The sequence below is a fragment of the Pleurodeles waltl genome, chromosome 11, assembly GCF_031143425.1.
Source record: "Pleurodeles waltl isolate 20211129_DDA chromosome 11, aPleWal1.hap1.20221129, whole genome shotgun sequence".
Classification (NCBI taxonomy): domain Eukaryota; kingdom Metazoa; phylum Chordata; class Amphibia; order Caudata; family Salamandridae; genus Pleurodeles; species Pleurodeles waltl.
In genome coordinates this window covers 23,636,582-23,655,969 of record NC_090450.1, presented here as the reverse complement: position 1 = coordinate 23,655,969, position 19,388 = coordinate 23,636,582, and the positions used below count along the sequence as shown (strand labels likewise).

The 19,388-nt window shown below is 46.3% G+C and overlaps 1 protein-coding gene and 1 long non-coding RNA gene across 2 annotated transcripts; one reads left to right on the top strand and one right to left on the bottom strand.

Moving 5' to 3' along the window:
• Positions 1–7,413: 7,413 nt before the first annotated feature.
• LOC138265265 (uncharacterized) lies at positions 7,414–8,748 on the bottom strand. Its single transcript, XR_011199327.1, has 2 exons — positions 8,457–8,748; positions 7,414–8,374 (listed from the first exon to the last, which is right to left on the bottom strand). It is a non-coding gene; the product is annotated as an uncharacterized lncRNA (long non-coding RNA).
• Positions 8,749–10,680: 1,932 nt separating this feature from the next.
• Positions 10,681–19,137, top strand: PTMA (prothymosin alpha). The gene is made up of 5 exons (XM_069212864.1): positions 10,681–10,877; positions 13,724–13,789; positions 14,124–14,214; positions 16,456–16,520; positions 18,300–19,137. Exons 1-5 carry the CDS (start codon positions 10,833–10,835, stop codon positions 18,345–18,347), a joined length of 315 nt encoding a protein of 104 aa, XP_069068965.1. The 5' UTR covers positions 10,681–10,832; the 3' UTR covers positions 18,348–19,137.
• Positions 19,138–19,388: the final 251 nt, after the last annotated feature.

Below are 19,388 nucleotides of genomic sequence, written 5' to 3'. Positions count from 1 at the left end.
ACTTCCAACCCCGAAGTGCAACGTGGAACTACCAATCCTGAAGCACGTCCGGGTGACGGCAGGCAGAGGGAGCCATTTCGCGCGGTCGCCCGGCTTGAAAAGGAAGAATTGAAGGATGTGGAGGCGAGCGAGGTCGATTCGAGAACCCTGATCCGTGGAGACGTGAAGGAGGACTAAGAGAAGGAGGACGGCGGTGGACCTATCCCCACGGACGGCCAGCAGAATACAGCTACGACGACTGGACATCACGAACCAGCAGCGTGGGAGGTGCCCAGCGCAAGCTCCGTCCACGCTTGGGGAAAAGCATGGCCCCTTCAGGTGCGTGGACTTTACGAGCAAACGGGAGGGAGAAACAGGGGGAGGAAGGGAATATGAACCAGCATATTGAGGGGGGGGGGCATTTCTTTAATTAGTGGCTCCTTTATTTGTTTAAATTTAGCGTTTAATTGTTTTACGAACCCTGTGAACAGTTTTGTTATTGTAAACATATCAGGAGGGTATATTTTGAGTGATTCCTGAGACGATACAGACTCCAGGGAGGAGGGGGCTGGAAGGGGGCTGAAACAGGGCTGAAACAGGGACAGAGCAAAGACAAGCCTTCGAGAGCTGGTGGCAGGGAAGTCAAGGAGGGGAATAAAAGAGTTTGTGCAGGCAGGAGAGTATAGAGCAATATACAGTGCAACTAGATCAGATCCTTAAAGAGAAAGGCATGTGAATAGTGTGGAGAGACAAAGAAAGCCAGGAAAACCTATATAGAGAAACCTGCGAGAGCCCAAGAGAAAAGGAGGAAGAAAAGTGGAAAGGAGAAAGAAGAAAGGAAAGAAAGAGAGAAGGAGACAGCAATTACAGGAAACAGAGGAACAGAAAGAAAACAGAACCAAGACTAGGAAAGGGGAGGGGAAGAGTAAAGGACAGTCCACTTACCTCTATCTGTTTCGCTATTTTCTCCACACGCGCCTCCTGAGAGCCCTACAAAAAGAAGACGACAAGAAGAATATCAGAAGCAGCACTCACCATCCACACTTATAAAACCAGAACTATTTGGAAAATTCTAACACCTAATAAATATCACCATAGCATCTGAACACTGGCTATTTGTCATCATTGCGCCCCCTGTTACACTACCTATGATTGAGGAGGATTTGAAGGCATTTGATCCAACTATTACTATCAATATATAAATTCATAACTAGTTCCGTAATCCAGTCTTCTGGGTTAATATAAAGGGAGAAGGACACAAAATAGTATTGATTTTGTATGTGTAGAGTTTGATGCCATGGGGTATCTGGAGTTTGAATAGGTCCTGTGTTGTGTGTGAAAATTTTCTTTTGAGAAGGAATGGTTTCGTTTCAGAAAACTGTAGAATTTAATATTATGGAGATTCACCTACAATTGGACATAAGATAGGGCTTGATTTGAATCAAAGAAGTCTTTGATGGATGGAGCTAAAGAGGATCCATCTATTTTCATCCTTGTATTTCTCCAGACTGAAATGGTACAATTTGCTTGAATTGAGTCTTTAATTTATTATCTATAATGATTAGGGCTTCCACCATGTCCAGTACAGTTTTGAGGTAAAATGTAGTTCTCCGTGTTTGGATATTACAAAGGACAAAGGCATAACAGCAGGTGTTTTTCTTAAATTCAAACACGTTTGGCCACCCAGAATGAAGCCTGGTAGAAGTTTACAAGTCTCATTATGCCATATTCCATGTACAGCTTTCATTCTGTCAATGTACTATGAGTAGGGGTGGGTTGAAAATTTCACTCCGCCAGTGGAGTTCGCAGAGTTTTGCTCACTCTGTGCTCCCCTTGGAGCACAGAGTTCCGACAAAACTCTTCCAACTGCTGTGTGGCGGAGTTTTTCTCTCACAAACGGCCCGTCAACATTCAGTCGGTGAGCGTGAGTGAGAATTTGCGTAATCTAGCACGATTTTTATGTGGTAAAATGCTTCATTGCGAGATTTCTCAACGGGGGTGGTTGTGGCAGGTTGCGGCCGGTTGAGACCGTTCGCGTTGAAAAAGCTGCTGCTCGAGTAGAAAAACTTTTTCTACTCGAGTGACAGAAAGAAGCAGCGCCTTCTGGTGCACAGTGTGGTGCAGACCTCGCTGATTTTTTCAGCGTGGAAATAGCTTCCAGTGCTAAAAATCAGCACAAGCAGCACGACATGCCTAATTCCACCCACTCGTGGAACTCCGCAGAGTTTTTGTGTAACCCAGCAGAATTCCGCAGAGTGAAACTCTGCAAGTTCCATCCAGGACTAGTTATGTGATTTTTTAATTGCCCATACAAATGTATTATTTAGACAATCTATGATCCTGAAGAAATTTGTTGGGACTCTCTGTGGAACCATGAGAGACATAATTTTTGGGTGAGTTTTATCCTTCCCTATCATGTTAAAAATGTGGTTAACCATGTTTCTATAATGCCTCTATTTTTTTTTTTTTTCAGCATTGATGTTTATGTTTTCCTCCATATCAATCAAGGCAAGCTGTAAATATTTGAGAAAACCCTTTTGTCATTTTTCATTGTGTGTTTAACTATTGAACTCATGCACTGTAATTTTAAACAACAGGTGCTTTTGGAAATTAATTTTAAGAAATGCAAAGTAGCCCAAGTTTCAATTGTTAGGGGAAACATCTAGAGGCTTGTTACAGGCCAAAACGTGTTTGGATAAGAGGGACATACATTTTTGCCATAATTTGGAAAATGAAGGAAATTTCCTTACTGGTGACTCTTTATGATACCTGAAAATCTGAAGCAAGAAGCAGCTTCTGTTGAACAATACCGGGTGCAATGTAGGGTCATGCACCATTTAGGGCCTCCATCTTCCTGTGGGTCCTATTCCACCTAAGGTCCACGCATTTCTGTGAGATATGGGAGTCTTAGGAGCCCCTCACTACATTTTGCCGGTGGGCCCCATCATTTTAAATTCTGCTCCTGAACATTACCAGGCAGATTTCCATTAATAAAGCTCAAGTTAAAGGAGAGGATGTACCAGCTGGGGATAATCAAAGTCCTTGTTCCATAAGCCTGGGCTAACTTTAACTACGCTGAAGTAATTGGAATAATTACACATTACTCCTATGATACTAAATTACTGAAACTATACCATGATGCCAGCTTCAGTAATTAAGAGTAATTTGGGTCACAAATACTACCGCAGGAGCACAGGAACAACAAACTAAGAGAGACCGAGCAGATGCCGGATACTGCTGTTCTTGTACGGTTGCATTTAGTGCTATTTTCTTAGGGCAAAATGCATCTCTGGGCCCATTTTGGATGCAAAAATGCATTCTGCACTATCAAAATACCACTAAATCCTGGATTACACTTTTCACACAATTACACATAATTATAAGTAGTTTTGTGGTAATTACAAGTAATTATGCTAGAGAGAATTACACCAATTAGGCCCATCTCAACATAAAACATATACACAGGCTGCTACCTACAGTTGCATTCATCCTATCTATAGACAAGTGGAAGCACTAGCAAGAAGGCCCTGGATCACAGATTCTGAATTGAGAACAATAACCTATCCAAGCGAAGCATCTTGGCACAAGTCTGTGGAAGAATACAGATAAATCAGCTTTGAAAATGTGTAAACCACAGAACAAATCTGGTTGGATAACATGGTATAAACAAATTTAAAGATTGTTTTAGAAACTATCAGAGACATATTTTTCACTGTGTTGTGGAGGTTAGTAGTGTTGCAGAGATAGCGACACTCGTTTGACTGTATAAGATAAAGAATCCCAACAGAGTAGTTTGGTAATGGGCCCCAACCTGTGTGAAGATTATGAAGTGATTCAGGCACAATGGTGAGTTTGTTCATTATTGATAAAAGACATCCTGCCCAATTGCATAGAAGAGTTGCCATTGAGATGTAGTTGATGAAGGAGCTGCTCTTCTACAGGTAATTCCAGTGCCCAAGGAATACATCTAAATGGTGAACCTCCTCTTGCGTGTGTCAGTAGGGGACACAAATCAGTAAATTATTAATAAGACACTGATACTAGATTTATTTTATATTTGTAAATAGATAATTCAGGTAGAAGCAGCTGCATTAAACTGCTTGGGTTAGGAGAGACGAGAATACCAAATTTGTAAGGTGAAGCCATGAAGAAGCAAAAAACCTTTGCGTGGATAAACAGAGAGTTAGTTCAACAGAAAGGTCTTGGGATGTTTTCTGACTTCATAAAAAAGCTGCAGGCTCGGAGTTCTCGAGAAGCTCCAATCACCCTCTTTATGCTGCCAGAAACGTAGGACTTCAAGGAGGCCGGTGTTTCCGTTGTGTATATAGTGAGCCAAAGCAAGAGGTATGACGGAATTTTAATACAGCAGACTGTGGATAATGCTGACAGATTTAAATGGTCCAAGGTCAGCCATGATATATTTTTACTATCAACTACTAGAATTGTGTGATTTCAATGTGAAAATTAATGTAATCGATCTCTTTCAGATGGTTTCAAGCTTACTGGTCAGAGATAGAGGCAAACCATACTAGAATGAGATTGAATCGATGAGCCATGCAAGAAGAACAGTCCCAATAAGCAAGTTTTGAAATGCTAAGGCTGAAACACTGTGTTGTTTCTTAGGAGGAAATGTGGTAGTTGCATGATTTATACTTTTGGTTCATTTGAGCCTCAAAGATATGATTACCGTTGTGAAGGCTATTTAGGTCATGTGACAATTAGACGTTCCTGGAAGTATCTGTGGCAGTTAGTGTCATTTACTTTTTGGTGAGATAGAGCTGCGGGTACTAATGCACTCCAGATGGAAAACCCAGATACGCCTCAGGGGTAACAAACTCAGATAATAATTATTACTCTATGAGAATATACACAGGGTGAGAATGTTTCTGCTAATGTTGCCTGGTTGGCATGCTAGGCCTAGCACAACACAGAAAAAGAAAAAGGTAGTATGTGTGGTGCAGTGAGAAAACAAAATGTTTTGAACAGAAACACGTGGTTTTCCCCAGTCCATCAACTGCCCTTGGTTACAGGGTAGAACCCAGGAACAAAAGTAAACGCATGTTGTCAAGTCCACAGACGATCACTGTAGCTTGCAGGGAAATCACTATCTTGCAGTAACTCACAGATTGCCCTACATGAATTCTGTTAAATGTGTGTTCGTTCTAGTCACACAGCAAACACGCACCACCACACACTACAGCATGGACAGTCTAGAGAAGGTAAGAAAGCCACCAAAGGTATATTGTGCAGATTTAGAAAGTGATTAAAAGGATAATAACCCCACATGAGGTGCAGACAAAACTATAGGTATCCCTTTAATAATCAATAACCTATCATTGAGAGGGCAGGATGGAACTGCTTTTCCTAGACATTAGGGCACTCTTAACACCACTGCCTTCCCTTGTGTCAATCCACTCAGCTTGCATATTGGATAGTTCTGGCAAACCTGTCTTTATTTCCATATTGGGCCAGAACAGAAGGGGATACAGCTATAAATGTGTTTTGTGACATGAAGCTGTCTTACCAACCTTATTGTTTGGCCTAGTTACATCATGTATTTATTGCACATATGATATCTAACCTCTTCCTAGCATCAGGCTAAATACAGCATGCTGTTAAGCAGCCACTTTTCTTAAAGCACCCAGCAGTTTCAACTCTGATCTGTACCTTTACTTGCTTGTCATTCTCCCTGGGTCCAGTAAATTTCATACTTATTGGCTGTATCTTCAGAAACCGTGGAAGACTCCCACATGCTAACACCTGGTCTCCTTCAGGGCGCATAGGCCTCTGTGGTTGGCCTCATAAACTATTACAGGTTGTACAGAAATGCTATCAAATCCATTCTATGGGCCAAAAATACTGCTGGGCTACATGACAATTTGTGGTACACTCAGAGACGTCCTATATGTGGCCCTTCATGCTATACACAAAACAACTCACACTGGTTGAGACTGGTCACCCTTGCTGCACTGGAGAGCTGGTCCTGATACAAGTACTCATTCTCCTACTCATTCTTCTGTCTAGGATGGAGGCACTCGGGATTGCTACAGCAGCAGTACTTCTCAAGCTTCTGGATATGCTGGTGATGACTCTTCATCAGCCGATTGATCAGCTGTTGAGCCTACCCATTCTGACCAATCATATTTGTTAAAAACACTTAACAGTTGTAGCCAGCTTTGTTTTGTTAGGAATCAGAGTGTTAGCATGTGGCTTTATAGAAACACTAAACAAAAGACAGAGATCTTGTTTGAATTGGGGGGTGTATAAACATGTGCATAGGTGATAAGATTATGCTTGTCTTCTCCAACTTCAATTCATTGGGCAGTGACAAGTTTTTTCTACTCTAAGGCTCTGCCCCCTCTCTGCTCTCCTTCTAACCAGGCACTTGCCATATTTAGTTCCTGATTCTTGAGCTTTTATCTATCAAACTGACCTTGTATTTTTCCAAAGCATTTACTTTAAGTCCTAATCGTCTTGAGAAGTTTAATAGCTAGATTCATTAGGTATACTGATACTTGGGTGAAGTAGTAACACAGAGAAGCAACAGGAGAACCACTGCTAGAGAAACTTTTTTTTAAAGTAACAAGAATACTACTACCTTCAACTGAAGAATCTGGAATATGCAAATCTTTACATATGAATAACTTTTTCCACCTGGTTTTGAGACAAGATTGGTGGTAAATGTAAAAGGTATCTTCTTCAACTAATCGTGTAGCCTCAAACCCCTGACCCTGCATATATTTATTAGCTCCTATACAGTGAAATCGCTCATTGCAAACGTCTTCCAGTCCTATGTACTTAGATGTATTGAACATTGCTAATTGATATTTAACATCCCCTGAAGAATTGAATGCAGAAATCCTCTTGCTGCCACCAATCAAGTGAATGTTCTATGGGTCCTGTTGCAATCAGATGTAACAGGACATTAATAGTTGTAGATACTTTTTAAGTACAATCTCCAAAGGCTAAAAGAACTGCAACTCCTTCCCACATTTTCTTCCTTTACACAACTGACTCTCCATAGTTATAGCAGCGAAGCAGTCAGGGCTTATTCTAAGAGGGTTTAGTAAATAGAGCTCAGATAGTCTCATCCAGGATTACCTGGTTACTAGGTCATTCTAAAGACAAAACAAATAAGGGTAGTGATAGGTTTCAAAGAGAAGGAGGAAGACTTCCTGGTAGGAAATCAGGTGTATCCACCTGTACCACAGTAGTCACAGTTTTTCATCATGGACACAGGAACATGGAGCTCCCTGCAGGACAAAAGTAACATGGCGAGAAAATACCAACATATGCAAACCCACGTGTAGAGAGTCCGCTAAGGTAACCACTCAGCTCATGGTTTCTTGGTCAGACACACATCAAACATGTATCATAACCCACTACGGAGACTATAGGGAAGCTAAGAACCACAGATAAAACAATGCAGACCAGTTCAGGTAAAAAAAAGTTTAAGTTTATTGAGACAGGGGTCCCCAGATATTTAGCATACTGTAGATAACAGACAGGGCCAATCATCAATGTTGTACATCAAAAGGCTTGTACCTCAGTATAATCAGTCAGCTGCTACCAACCATCAACCACTCTACCAACTGAAAAGGGTAAGCATGGTCAGCGTCACAAATGAATGAGGGAAGAGACTGTAGCCCCTAGCAGTAGAACTTAAGGCCTACTGTTGGATGCCAAACACAATCAAGAAGCATCTACAATGAATTCACAGACTGTCAAGTCTGTTGGGGAAATGTTGCGTGTATATATATATATATATATATATATGTACACACACACACAGCCCAAATAGCATGGTAGCACATCTTTGACAGGCCATGCTAAGATATGTGTTCCCACACTTGTTGCCCAGACTTACAAAATCCCAAATTGCCACAATGGCTTTGGGCTGTAAGCAAAAAAAGGTAACGTCACTGGAACAGCAAAGCAGCCTGCTGGGTAGGCCAAAATAAGGATGTGTGTCTTTCATACTTTAACTAAAGCTTCGTTTGAGCCATCCAGTGACAGATGAAGATAACCAACCCATGCAACTTAGCTACTTCTTTAGGACTGGAAAGTACAATAGAAGCTGGTGTCATGATGTACATTTTGTTCATGTCTGGAGCTCTTGATGTTTTCAGCTTGTGGTCTCCGATATATATATATATTAGTGCAACAGCTGAATTTTTTTTTTAAAAAGCTATGGCTCACAACACATTCTTGCACTTTGGAGCTTTTTTCTGTGTCAGTCTGTCGGCTGGAAGTTTCCAACATGCATGTCTTGCATTCTTTTTATGGCATCCATTCTCCTCAAAGTACGTCTTGGCTTCCAGTTGATCATCTGCCATTTTCTCTTTCCTCTTCCACATGTTTTAGTGATGCACTGAGAACCTCTCATAGGAAGACACTGAAAAAGAAAAAAAAAACACATTGTTAACAAACCATGCCAAGTGATAACTAGGATAGTCGTATTATAGTCGACCTGTTACCTAAGTTGTTTGCTTCGAACATAATAGAACTGTTGCCTCCCGCTCTTTGCATTATCTTCGGTCAAACACTGTGGGAAAAAAGGTAATTACTTTTCATCACCAAGACTAATGCTTTAAGCATGCTGCAAATAGGAGAAGTCACATTTCTCCAACTGCCAAAAAATTACGAAGATCGGGTTGACTCTCAACTTTTCTGCTGCCTCAAAATAACCACACCCTTCTAGAAAAGGGCGCTAACGGTAGAAACTGCACAGAACTAAAGCCGTCCAACTCTAACGCTACAGAGCCACTCCCGGTTTTCCCTCTCACAAACAGTCAGTCAGAAATCCAAGACTGGCAGCTACTTTAACAAATCAAGGGCCGCAAAGCGTCAACCTGGCGTTCGTTGAGAGGGCTCAGCCAATCCGCGCAAAGAAGGCGGCTTTGCCTCCGTCCTGTAGAGGCCTTCAGAGCCAATGGTTTTCGTGCGTTGTAGCAGACGTCATTTCTTCCATCGTCGACCGGTAGCCATGATGAGTGTGGCAAGTGCGTCTAAGGAAAGCCAGCAAACTGTCGTCATTTTAGCCGTTTTACGCCACAGACGGAGCTGAAACCCACAGTGTTGCATACCCGTGTTTTTTCCACGGCGCACTGTGGTAGAACTGGATAGTTGCCGCTTTTTGATCGACGTTTAAACGGACATATCCGTTGAGAGGGTACACTCGGCGCCATTTTGAGGGATGGAAGGTTCTCCACCAGCTCCCGAACAGTGTTTTATAACCGCCGCCGCCCGAGAGACTAAAGTCGAACTTAAAAAAAACACAAAACCGCCTTATACCCGGCGTAATAAAAGCGCAAGCGACGCTTGAAATCCGCTAAGAGGCTACTCGGATTTACGAAGCTGCGCAGAAAGAAGTGCCAAAGTGGGAAATTAACTTATAGAAAAAGTATTTTTGTGAAGTAAAAACACGTGTAACCTAACAGTAAAAGCAGCGCGCGAGTACCGACTGCGTGTAGGCTTAAGGATGATTTAAAACATTTCTAGACGCTGCTTTACAGAGCCAACCCGATGCCCGGTAACAGCGAAAAAAATAATAAATGTTTTAGAGAAAAAAAAATCAGATTGCGCGCTGTGGCCGAAAAAAAAAACCTCCACAAACTAAACCCGTGGTTTTGATAGGTTGAATCCACGGAGATGAACTATTATTTTCTGCGATCGTTAAAAAAATAAAATCTTTAATTCGATAAAAAATGGTGTCGAATCCGAGGCGCGCAAGGACGTGTATTTCTATTAAAAATATGGCGCCTTTTTGCCGCGGAAGGATATGCCATGCCGCCTCATCCTACGCAGTTGAAGATATAAGAATAAAAATTCGCGCAATTCACAATCCTCCCTTAGTGGGAGCACTCCCTTCACGATCTTTTCAAGGATCGTGTTCCAAATCTGACCCATTATCCGCTGTTTTGGCTTGAGATTCGTCGAAAAAACACCGCATATGCGCCGCCGTCGTCCGCGGCGGAAGGATATCATGGCAGGCTGCCTGTACCTGCGCAACGTTCCCGCTTACTGTTCCTAAGCTCTACCTGGGCTATATTTGGAAAAAACAATTAAGTGCCGGTGTGTTGTGTTATCGAGAACAAGCAAAAGTTTATTTTTTGTACAGTAGAGTGGGAAATGCCGTTGATTTTTAAATGCACTTATTTTGCGCTGCGTGGATACGACTCGCAAAGATATTTTAAACTGCGCAATAGCGCTTCGTAATTTTTTTTCTCGCTTATGCACACGTCCCTGTTCTCTTTTTCTTTTTTTTTCTGCTCTGCACACGGCCCTCCGTGCAGCTTCCCCCGCCGGCCCCCACCGCTTCCATGTTTGCGTTGGCTTGCGCGCTGAGACCTGACGCAAACCCCCTGCGCATGCGCAGAACTCGCTCGACTTCACCCTCTCCCCTCGCGCCCCCCTCCCTTCCAAGTCCCCCCTCCTCCTCTCAAACGAGGAGGTGCGTGGGCTGAGGGGGAAGGGGGGGGGACGAGGGGTGAAGGGAGTCGGGCACGCGCGCGCGCGTTCCGGCTTCAGCAAGAAGCTGGAGGGTGGGAGGGAAAGGAGCGGGGTACTGGCTCTTCCCCCATTGTTTGACATGACTGCCAATCATTGACCGTTCGTAGGAGGGATTTCGCAGTGCGGAGCCAACCAGGGCCCGCCGCCCGGCAGCAAGCCCCGCCCGCCGTCTATATTAAAGGTCCTGGCGGCGCGGGCGCTTTACTGGCAGCACACAAGAAAAGCCTTCTTTGCATTGTTCCTGCACCAGCTGCTGCAACAGGCGAATTATTTTTTTCGAGCCGTTCCATTTTTTTAAATTAGATTTGTATATATTTTATTGTCGCAGCTTCCCGTCCAACATGTCCGAAGCAGTTGTGGATGCCAGCGTGGAGAAGACCACCAAGGTAAGAGCAGCGCCTGTATGAGCACTTTGGGGGACACTGACAGCTCCCCTCTGTGTAGTATTTTGGGTTGCTTTGTTAAGGCACCTATGTCGCATCTGTGTCTATCTGCCGATTTCTTTCGCGGTGAATTAACCATGTTAGATGTTTCTTTTCTTATAAATAACCCATTCAACTGTATTTCGAAAATAATCTTATTTTGGATATAATGCTGCTGTGCATGAACTTTAGAGTCCATGTTTTGAGTTTGTGTGACTCATGCGGTGATGGGTAAAGGTCAAACCTTGGCACAGGGTGCCATCGCCGGACGCTGCCTGCGCTAGGGCCGGGCGATGGGCAGAGCCTGGCATGGGCTGCCAGTGCATGCAGCGCGGGCTCTTTGTTTACTGAGGTTTTCAGGCATCACTGCCCTGTGACTTCCGAGGGTGTGATACCCTGACCTAGGGTACGGGGAGAAGGGGGGCTGGGGTGAGGGGGATCTCAGCCGGAGCCCCCACACTGTGCGCTCCCCCCGGGAGGGAGCTCGGACCTGATCGCGGAGGATTGACTGATGTGACCTTGTGCTTAAAAGGTTTTTTTTCTTCTATGACACCAAACAGTTCTGACACCTTCTCCCCCTCCCTCCCCACACATACATGAGGGCGGGTGGCGAGTGTGCTACATACCTGGCTATTGAAACTTGGGAGGTTGGCATGGGGTACCTGGCAGTTCAATGCCCTTTGGCACCGTGGGCACATGTGATCTATTTTTTTCCCACTGTTATGGGGTCCCGGGGGTGGTTTCGGGTGGCTTTTGTTATTTTCGGGGCGCAGTGGTCCCTCTGCTGTTTTAGTGAGTAGAGTGTGCCAGGCAGGTGGGCGGGTGGCACCGATCTGCGGCAGGCCACCCCGGCTGCCCACCACTGGTGCCACAGTGAAGCCCCCGCGTGAGTGAAGTGGAAAGTCTGGCAGTGGCAGGGGCGGGTTAACCGGGGGAAGTGACAGCCACCGTCGCCCTGCCCAGGGGATCGGCCACGGGGCAGAGGGCGGACCGCATCCCCTCGGGAGGATAACGCAGGACCTCTCCGGAGGAGGATGCAACACAACCTTGTCGGGGGAGGGGTGAAGGAGAACTTAACAAAGGTGAGAGGTGGTTGTGGCTGCGCGCTGTCGGAAGAGGAAGCGGCCTCCGGGGACCAGGATCCGTTTGATAGTCAGTTGGAGGGCTGGCGGTAGCCCCTCATGTCTGTAAATAAACAGGACCCCTCCCCGCGACCACAGATACCGTGGAAAGCCCCTTTGTACAGGAAGCTGAGCTGCCTGTGGCGGGTCTAGTCACTGTGGACTGAATAGGGCTCTAGTAAGGATACATTGTGGCGGCTCCCAGAGTGTAAGGAGTGAATCCCAATCCTGGTGTGTCAAGTGAATGTGTCCTATGTGGGATGCGCTGTGTCGTGTCTCCGTGTACATGAAAGTAAATCGCGTTCTATTGAGGATACATTGTGGCCGGCGCCGGAGTGAGTGAACCGGTTTCTATGAGGGATACGTTATGGCGGATGCCAGAGTGCATGGGGTGAATAGGGTTACACTATATCGGGGCTCAAGGGGTACGGGGCGGATCCGGGTCTATTGAGACACTTTGTGTCTTCTCTCGGTGTGAGTGAACCGGTTTCTATGGAGGATACATTATGGCGGATGCCAGAGTGCATGGAGTGAATAGGGTTACACTTTTGAGAGACACTTTGGACCGGTTTCTATGGAGGATACATTATGACGGATCCCGGAGTGCACGGAGTTACATTGTATCGGGTCTCACTGAGTGCGGGTTCCATTGAGGGTACATTGTGTGTGTCAGTCGGGTTACATTGTGACATCTTGGCCGATCCCAGCGCGGAGGGGGGTACACTATCTGCTCTCCATGGGTACGGAGTGAACCGGGTTATAGGGGGGGGGGGACACCTCTCCGTGTGAGTGAACCGGGGTCTATGGAGGGGCACGTTATGACGGGTCCCAGAGAGCATGGAGTGAATAGGGGTACATTATATGGGGGCTCAAGGGGTACGGGGTGGATCGGGTTCTAGTGGGAAGAAGTGGAGGGGGGAGGAGCCCCAGTGACAGCTCTTGCAGTTTCTTCTGGTTCACGACCCCGCGGGTGGACCCCAGAGTTGTGAAGTGGGGGTGTATCCTCTGGTGTCCCGTGGCCCCGGCTGCAGCGCCCGGCACGGTCACCCCGAGTATAGGGGGGTCTCCCTCTATCCATTACAACACATTAGTGTCTGTATCTGGAGGCGCAGGTGATGTGGGGGAGGGGCGGAGGGGTCCTTGATGCGCCCCTCTGGGAGGGGTTCGTGGGGAGATGCCAGGTGTTTCTCGTCGCCAGGGGGGCCGTTGGGCCCGTCTGCCTCCGACACCCCCCCGCATTCCGTATCGCCTCCCACTGCTAGGAGCGGGTCCTGCCCCTTCTGCTCAGGTGCCCTCTCCACTGCCCCGCCTACTCCAGCCCCCTGAGCTCCGCCCTCTCCCTCTCCGTGCAGGTGAAGAAAGGGATCATAGTCACGTGGTGCGGCGCGACCAATAGTAGCGCGTCCTCACTCTGGCGCCAGCTTTGAACAGATGTTGGCAGCGTGCAGAGGTGCAGCACGCACAAACAGCCAACTGCGCGCATGCGCAGCGTGTGTCTGGGCCTGTAAATACAAAACTTGATCTGCCTACTAGGAATCTCCCTGTCATTATAGTTGCGCTCTTTTTCTACTGCCCCTCCTCCACAGGGCCCATTAACTTCTTATTTTTAACCAAACACCACATTTTATGATTTTTTTAAAAAATATATTTTTTCTTCAACTTAACCAAGATGTCTTTTTTTTCTTCCAGGATTTAAAAGCAAAGGAGAAAGTACCAGAAGCAGAAGAAAAAGACAAGGCAGCAAACGGGAAGGCAGTAAGTATTTGCACCTCATTCCCTTAGGGTAGCACTGGTTTCCTGGTGGGCGTCAGAACTTCCCCATCACAGCAACTATGAGCAGGTGTGTGCACGGGACACCTTGTTCCTCTGGGCCTGCAATGCCCCATTCTTACAACCGCATGCGTGCACCTTGCACTAGTGTGAGCTGCTGACAGTCGTGCTGGAGCTTGAGTTCTCCTCTTCTAACACTCCCCATGCACAGCCTTGATGGTCTGCCCCCTCCCCCCCAGCACTCAGTGTCTGTCCGCATTCCCTACTGTATTATTTATCTACTAGTGAACGGCGCTAATCCTTTCCTCTTTCCGCCTAGGAAAATGAGGAAAATGGCGAACAGGAAGCTGACGAGGTAGACGACGAGGAAGAAGGTGGAGAGGAAGACGAGGAAGAAGATGAAGTAGAAGGTAAGCCCCGCCCCCTGTATGACACCAGATGTCTGATGTGGCCAAGGTTTGCCCATGGGCACTGGGTGACGGCTGCTCATACTGCCTGAAATAGGAGGCAGTCCTTGGTGTGGTGCAGAGCCACTGCGATTAGTGCAGCGGGTGCAGTGACACCGGGGAATGTTACACCTCATCAATTATAACTTTGTTCACTGACCATGCTTGGCCATACTAAATGCTCAAATTACGGGAACGACCGTGGCTAGTCTGCGCGAGTACACACACGCACAAAAAAGCTGGTGCAAACTTTTGGTTTCCCTGCGCCCCTGGTGCGAGTTAAGATTCGCGGGTCGCCTTTAGCAGCCCCCACAGTATGAAAAAGGCCCACTTACTGTGCACGCTACTGTGTCTAAAACGGATGTGGGTCACTTTGAGGTGACAGTTGAGGGTGTAATAGGGTTCGGGTCCGTGTTTTGCATTCTTAAATCAACCTAGCGCTTTTGCGGTGTAAAAGCGCTGCACTCGTGTGCACATGTGAGGTGCCTAACAGTTTCGGGGCGGAGGAGAGGCACTTTCCAGTAGGCCGTCTGCATCTCACGTGGACTGACTGCCGGGAGTGATGCGCTTCCGCAGGTGTGAGTGGGGAGGGGCGCTGTCCTTTCACGCCCATGCATCTCTGAGCTCCTCCAACGCCGATCAGCCTTCTTGGATTACAGTAATCCGATGTGGAGGCGGGAATAGTCAAATCCGGTTTATTCTGTGCTTGGCGGCATTACCCCTTGAGATCTCAATTATGACTCCACTAGGGAGCAAACAAACAAACCGAAAAGTACCCATCTGTGCCGAATCTATTATTTGCTACCAGCAGCTTCCGGGGCAGGATTCGGGGTTTTGCCAAAGCTGCGGTGTACTCCAGCGGAGGCCTGTCATCTGGGGGCTATAAACGTCCCATTAGTGAGACGGTGGCGCCGTGGACATGTTTTGACAGTTGGGCTCCTGGATGCCCCTCCCATGCCGAGCCTCCTGTCAGGCCGTCTGGGCCTTCAGTGCTGGGGCATCGGGTGGGCGTGGTCTCCAAGTTCCCGGGCTTTGCTTGTATAGCCCAGAGTCTGGTCTTGGCGGGAAAGGTTTACTTACTGTATTGCCCACAATTTAATCACTCCCTTTCCAAGAGTTGAATTAGGAGTTGACTTTACATGAAATCCCTTCTTTTCCTGAGTGATCTTTGCCCGGGGCTGAAGGTCTGTGATTACCTCGTGTGCCAGGGCACGGGTGTTAAATAAGTGATATTTATATTCCCAAGCCACCTGTCCAAAGGACGCCAGCAACGGGGCTGTGGTACAACGAGGCCAAATACAGGCAGCCAATATATTGTGGTTATCTAATTATATTTAGTTAATTCAACAGCCGTTTCTAGAACATTCTTTAAGTATAAAATCCCGTAAATAGAATTTAGTAGCTTGTCTTCGTAGGTTGGCTTCACTCCACTGGTCTACCATGAAACTATTTTCAGGAGGGAGGGCTTTCGTGAGCGTTCATTATTAAGTTTTGTTGACCACACATTGACCTTTTGGCAATCTGGCAGCCCTAAACGTGAGCTGGTGATCCCTGTGTGGATTACCCACAGGATACCCCCTTCAGAGGGTACCCAGGCAGCCATTTTGAGGGTGACCCTACCCAGTGGTCTCCAAACTTTTTAATGCCGCGCCCCCCAGTTGAAAAATAAAATCATTGGCCCCCCCTCAATTTTTCACAATTATTTTATAAAGATGGCAATGTTTAAATATGTATAGACCTATTTAATCATTGCATTTAAGTACTCTTACCTTTTTAAAAATGCAATAACATGCTTCTGCTTAAAAAAAAAGCCTATTATCCATATAATGCTTCTTTAGGCTAGAGTCTGGTGCCCCCCCCGGGATCACTTGAGGCCCTCCTAATGGGGCCCGCCCCCCAGTTGGAAGACCTGCACTAAACTGACACTTAAAAGGTCAGGAAGGCTGTCGCCGCATAGGGCATTTCCGCAGTTGTGGGATGTGCCTAAGTCCTGGAGGGTGGATCAAACCTTCACCCAGATGTCCACTGTTCAAGAATATAAACAAAGTCTCCTGTTGTCAGTTTGTGGCTTTATTTTATTCAGAGGGGCTCTTGTCTGGCCTTGGGGTGTCTCATTTCTCCACCCACCCCTAAACTGTGAACATGTGTGTTTTGTAACGTCCATCGATCATCGCCAAATCTAACGGTACATCACTTGACTTGCAGGTGAGGATGAGGACGAGGACGATGAAGATGAACCCACAGGCAAGCGGGCAGCTGAAGATGATGAGGTAGGTCTCATGAGAGGTCCAAAGAGCCCGTTGTGGTGTGGATATAAAGTAGAATCGATGTGCGGTTCTTGAAAGTGGTACTCTGGTGGCGGGGGCAGTTCTGGTGCTGAAAGTGAAAGCATGCCCCTGGGGTTGTCCTGCCATTACCGCACCCTGAGCTGACCGAATACTTGTGTTCTCCTGTACCTTGCTGAAAGACTGCATGTGTGAAGGTACACGACCCTAGGACCACAAGCAGTGACTATAGCAAGCCTTATGTTGGGGTCATCTGGGCCTTCTCAGGTGTTCGGTAGTTTTCAGGACCTGGTCTGGCAGTTTATGGCTAAATTTTATGGGTAGTTTGCATCTACCATAAGGACCTTTATGTATTTGACTGGGAATTTCCTTAGAACAATCACTAGTCTGAAATTACCTAATCATTGTAAATGTTAAGATGGGAGCTGCTTACCGAGAGATGCTCCAGGTGAGCCGAAGAGGCAATGCTGCGGGCAAGTAGCTTCCATCTTAGTACTAGAGAGATGCTAGCTACTTAGCTGTAGCACTGCCTCTTTGACTTACTAGTAGCATCTCTCGGGTGGTAAGATGGGAGCTACTAACCTGTAGCATCTCTCTGGTGGAAAGATGGAAGCTGCTTAACTGTAGCTTTTCAGGTGGTAAGATATAAGCTTCTTACCTGTGTTCTCTCCGGTGGTAAAATAGGAGCTGCTTACCTGTAGTATCTCTCTGGTGGTAAGATGGGAGCTGCTCACCTGTGGTATCTCTCGGGTGCTAAGATAGGAGCTGCTTACCTGTAGCTTCTCTCGGGTGCTAAGATGGGAGCTGCTTACTACCTGTAGCTTCTCTCGGGTGCTAAGATGGGAGCTGCTTACTACCTGTAGCTTCTCTCGGGTGCTAAGATGGGAGCTGCTTACTACCTGTAGCTTCTCTCGGGTGCTAAGATGGGAGCTGCTTACTACCTGTAGCTTCTCTCGGGTGCTAAGATGGGAGCTGCTTACTACCTGTAGCTTCTCTCGGGTGGTAAGGTGGAAGCTGCTTACCTGTAGTACCTCTCGGGTGGTAAGGTGGAAGCTGCTCAACTGTAGCTTTTCAGGTGGTAAGACCGAAGCTGCTTACCTGTGGTATCTCTCAGGTTGCATGATGGAACAGGTAAGCAGCTCCCACCTTAACATTTACAATGATTAGATAATTTCAGACTAGTGATTGTTCTAAGGAAATTCTCAGTCAAATCTGTTTATCTGTAGCATCTCTCGGGTGTAAAGATGGAATCTACTTACCTGTAGCGCCTTTCAGGTCTAAAGATGGAAGCTACTTACCTGTAGCGCCTTTCGGGTGTAAAGATGGAAGCTACTTACCTGTAACATCTCTCGGGTGTAAAGATGAAAGCTACTTACCTGTAGCGCCTTTCGGGTGTAAAGATGGAAGCTACTTACCTGTAACATCTCTCGGGTGTAAAGATGGAAGCTACTTACCTGTAGCGTCTCTTGGGTGTAAAGATGGAAGCTACTTACCTGTAGCGCCTTTCAGGTCTAAAGATGAAAGCTACTTACCTGTAGCGCCTTTCAGGTCTAAAGATGAAAGCTACTTACCTGTAGCGCCTTTCAGGTCTAAAGATGAAAGCTACTTACCTGTAGCGCTGCCTCTACAGCTTGCCTGTAGCATTGCTTCTCAGAACGGGGTTTGCGCAGCCCCCAAACTGTGCTGGAGAGTGGTCGCTACAATCACACTCATTTATTTATGTTTTTTGAATGACTTGACTAAAGTCTGTCCTTTCTCCACCAGGACGATGAGGTTGATCCCAAGAAGCAGAAGACGGACGAGGATGACTAGGCGCCCCCCCAATTCTTGCTGCTGTTCTTTTCACCCTCTTCCTGTCAAAGTGGTCACCCTTCTTCCTCCCCCGAAGTAGAGCAGCGAACCCATCCATGCCTGTCCCCTTCGAGACCCCCCCAAGTCCCATTGAGGACATGGCTTCGCCGCGCACGCACACAGACCATAGCGGGTGCAAACATTTTTACAAAAAAAGAAAACCGGAGCAGGAAGGGAAGTAGCGAAACTTCAAAGCTCCACTTTTTTTCTGAAAGTACTTAAAAAAAGAATTTGTTTGTATTTTTTATTTACATTTTATATTTTTGTACATATTGTTAGGGGGTGGGGTCAGTCATTTTTAAGTGATCTCTAGGTGACCAAAAGTGGGCTTTGAAGTGTCTGTGTTGGGGGGCGGCAGGGTGGGATATGAATAGGGGAGGGGTTTTCCCTCCGCCCCTCCCGTCCCTGTTCTAGGTGTAACTATTATTCGTGGTGTGACCAGGTCGTGAGTTCTACACAAGGAAAATAAATTGCGGAGGGGGAGGAGGGGAAACTTGTTTAAAAAATATAAAAAATAAAAAAATCTATAAAATAAAATGCAAAAAGACCCAATCCGAGCATTCCAGTAACCTTTTTGTTTGTGTACGTACCTCGATGTACCATAAGTAGTTTGGGTTGTATGAGCTGACAAGGCCAAAGATGGACTTTTTTGTTTTTTTTAATTTGTGTATGAAGTTTCTGTTTTCCTTTCTTGGCCTGTTTGATGTATGTGTGAACTGATGTCCAACAATAAAACAGGAATTTTATTTTGCCGAGTTGTTCTAAGGCGACTGACTCAGCTGTTCTTTTTCTGCATTTCATGCAAGCCCCCCGCTCCCGTTTGTAGTTCATGTTTAGGGGTGGGTGGGATAATGTTTGAGCGCAGTAAGGGTTCAAGAAAGGTAGCCCCGTGGTTCTCCCCCCATCTTAAGGCCGGCACTCCTGAGCACAAGGGAATGAAAGCGTGTGTATATGTATTTTTAGGAAAATCAAAAGGTCTTTGCTGATGCCAGACATTAAAAT